The 3604-nt window shown below is 45.1% G+C and overlaps 1 protein-coding gene across 1 annotated transcript in view; it reads right to left on the minus strand.

The window, feature by feature from the left end:
• tnfrsf1a (tumor necrosis factor receptor superfamily, member 1a) overlaps positions 1-3598 on the minus strand; it is an 11693-nt gene extending 8095 nt beyond the window's left edge. The window contains exons 1-5 of the mRNA XM_008292702.1: positions 2581-3598; positions 2387-2501; positions 2188-2313; positions 1947-2102; positions 1794-1872 (exon numbers count right to left, since the gene is read on the minus strand). Coding sequence (XP_008290924.1) covers positions 1794-1872; positions 1947-2102; positions 2188-2313; positions 2387-2501; positions 2581-2640 — 536 coding nt within the window. The 5' untranslated portion in view covers positions 2641-3598. The remainder of the gene's footprint in view (positions 1-1793; positions 1873-1946; positions 2103-2187; positions 2314-2386; positions 2502-2580) is intronic.
• Positions 3599-3604: the final 6 nt, after the last annotated feature.

The raw sequence follows: 3604 nt of genomic DNA on the forward strand, positions 1-3604 counted from the left end.
GGCTTCATCTGAAATGTTAGAGCTCATAAAGCAACAGCAGAAAAGATCGTTTCTTTTTTTAAATGTATAAAATCTGTCAGTAAATCAGGTCAAATAAACCACGATGTTCACACACAGGCTGGAGAGGAGCCCAGACTCTGGTCCAGTGTTGTCATTGTGTGCACGATCCGCTGTTTGTCCAATAAAACATCAGAACATGTTCCCGAGTTTCCTCAAGTGTCTCATTTTGTCCACAGAGCTTCAGCTGACTGTCCCACAGACAGACCGGTTGATCCAGATGTAAACGGGATGAGAACCTCTGTCTGCCGCCTGCTTCTGTTGTTCTCATGCCAACGAAGGCCTGATGAAATTCTGGTTTTCAGTTTTTGCGTAATCCAGCAGACAGACTGAGTGGAGACAGGCCTGGACAGGACAGCGTCTATTTATACCGACTCTGCTGACTGAAGACCAGCAGCTCAGAGATACACTCGTTACACAATAGATTTCTATTATTGTAGTTTGTTTTGGGTCATTCTCTATCCAACCTGGGTCCCTGGACCTGGCTTTTCTTTTGCATCTCAGATTCTGCCTGTTTGGTTAAATTACAGATAATGATGTTTACAATCACAAAAATATAATTTAGCTGTTGACCATAAAAAAACAAAACTGTAAATTATGCCCACATAAAAAATCTGTATTTTTTTAAAATGTCATGTTGTTCTTTTAGAGCTACGGTTCGGCTAACTCAGGTATGTGCTGCTTTTAAATATGTGTCTATAAAGAGCAGACAGCTGGTCAGATATCGATGATTACTGTAGAAACACAAAAAAATAAGCAAACAAACAAAACAACTGGACAAAACTGTAAATAACACTGACAATAAAAATCTGTATTATTCTTTTAAAATGTGTGACCATAAAATTATTATAATCTTAAAAAAGAAAAACATTATTATATGTGATTTTTTTCCCAGGACTTGATGACAACAGTCATTCTTATCAGGCTGATGTCCACAAGAAGCTCGTCCTGCAGGTCAAGAACCGGACTTCAGCACATCCCTGAATGACATCCTATCAGAGAGCAAGCTGATAGCAGTCAGCAGTGGAGCTACGATCAGAGACAATCAGCTGGAGATGATGGACGTACGAGAACATCTGGACACTGAATGTATTTAATACTTATTGATGCATCAGTAATCCAGACAAACAGAAACACAAACAGTACATTTGTCAGAACCTTTAGAACCCTGTGGACCTTTAAGTCGGTCGCTGGTGTTGGAGACTGTGGAGGAGAGAAGTGTTTCTGCTCAGAGTGAAAGTTGTGCAACATTCCTGTGAACACGACGAGGCTTAACGAGCTGTAATCATGGAGTTCAGCTCCAAGGCCTCACGTGACCGACATAGTGCAGAGAATAATAGAGCTCAGTCAGCAGAGCACGACAAGAACTTCCTCAGAAAAACCACATCCTTCCCCTTCAACGAGCAAACAGAAGAACAGCGGCATTATCTCAGCTCCTCCTCCTAGACCTCCTCCACCTCCNAACAGTGTTTAGTTTTGTGAGTTTCAGACGGACCCGGCTGGACCTCAGGACGAATGTGGTCCAGATGTTCCAGAGGTTCAGTGAATCACACAGACAGTATATTTAACACATGAGTGACTGTTGAAACAGCAGAAACCCACTTCAGTGTGTCATAACTTCTCTGTTCTGCTGCCAACACATGGAAAGATTGAACAAAGTCGGAAGTTTGCTGCAAGTTTCAATTCAACAAACCAACTTCCCTGTTTAGGCAAAGCGGTGCAGGATGAACACTCACTTCTTACAGGCTTCACACACTCCCCTGTGCTTGTAGTAGTTCCCTTTGCATCCACACACGGTGTTGGTGTTCTGGGAACCTGTGAACACAGCAGCTTTCTGTTAGACCCAATGCTGAGACGCCAGGACAGTCAGTGATTGTCTGCAGACCTACACGTCTGCTTCTCCGGCTCGTCTGGGCCACACGTTGAACATCTGCGACACTCGGACGTCTCCGAGTCGATCCTGAACTTGTAGAAACCCGGCATGCAGCGGCAGATAGTGTCCTGGTGGGGCTCACATGCTTTCTCCTGCACCTGGTGCTTCCTCACTGCAGGAAGCAGAGAGAACAGGTGAGCACAGATCACCTGAAGTTGCAGCTGACTGACTTACTGGGTTTGGTTGGGTAGTTTTACATTGGCAGCGTCGGCACCGTTTGCAGTTTGGAAAGAAGTTCATCTGGTCAGTGAACTCTCCGTCAGAGCAGGCGGTGCAGTTGCTCCTCTGGCCCGTAGCGTGGCACTTCTCCACCAGCTTAAAACCTGCAAACACAGGACGGTTCAGCTGGTTCACTTCCAGGCTTCACTTCCTGCTGTTCTCTGCAGGAGCGCCTACCTGGAGAACATTTGTTGCAGCAGACTCCCTCCTCGGTCCGATAGTCTCCGTGAGGACACGGCGGCTGTTCAGCTTTGGCATCTTCCAGCAGTGTGGAAGCCGGAAGGAACAAACTCTGAAACACAGAATTCACACCAGTCACGGGTCTGCTCTGCATCGCTGGCTTCATTCTCACGTCTTCAAGTCTGTCTCACCATCAGCAGCAGCAAACTGCAGACACTTGGTCGTCTTCTGGGTCGAGCTGCCTCCATCATCTTCAGTCTCTCTCCATGTGAAGCTTCAGGCTGAGAAACTCCTGGAAAACAGATCAGCACAGAAGCTACATCCGGCTCTGCTCACACTGGAGGAAGTCGCTGCTCGACTCTGACGACTCTTCAGCTGGATTTTCTTTTTTATTCATATTCGTGTGTTGATCTATTCCTGTTTTGAAATGTTTTATGAAGACGTGACTGTAGACAGCAGACCTCCATCAGGACCAAGCTGCTCTTTGACTTTAACGTTCCTCAGAAACATCAGCCTGCTCACATTCACATGTTGAAGCTCGACGCAGAAACACGAAGGAAATGTTTACAGACATTTATTTTTTAAAGACCTGCCTTATCAGTGGGACTCCTAATTATTATTATTTTCATTTATTACTCTATTTATTCACACAGTTTAGTCGATTTTATGTGTTTTATATTTGTATTTACTGTCTGACTTTGTAGTTCTGAGGTTCTGACTGATCCGTCTGCTCAGTGTTTCTCACCTCTAACAGGCCGGTCCCGGACGGGCCGGGCCTTTTGTTCTGCACAGCTCTTTGTGTTTCTGTTTGTATGCAATGTGCTGTAAAAATAAAGTCCGACTGATTTGTCATGATTCTGGCTGAGTTCTGCTCTGCAGCTTCATGACGCTGGATGTCTTTGGATCAAACACGTCAGGGATTCATGAGCACAAGGACCACATCTGGACTCTGACAGAAGGTTCAGAGGAGCTCAGGCGCTGGGTTTGGTCGTATGTTCTGATTATCTGCTGTGAAACCATCAGGACCTTCTGCTGCACCGGCTCGGATCTGCTTCACACTCGGTCAGGGTTAGGCACAAACTCTGGACATTTAAAATGGTTTCTATGAAATTTTAGATTCATGTATTAAATACTTTCCAAGATGTGTTTAAAGTCGACCCGCGTTCAGCAGCTTTGTTCTCTCATTAAATCTGTTTGAACATCTGAGGAACTATT

The sequence above is a fragment of the Stegastes partitus genome, unplaced genomic scaffold (genome assembly GCF_000690725.1).
Source record: "Stegastes partitus isolate 25-593 unplaced genomic scaffold, Stegastes_partitus-1.0.2 Scaffold824, whole genome shotgun sequence".
Taxonomy (NCBI): domain Eukaryota; kingdom Metazoa; phylum Chordata; class Actinopteri; family Pomacentridae; genus Stegastes; species Stegastes partitus.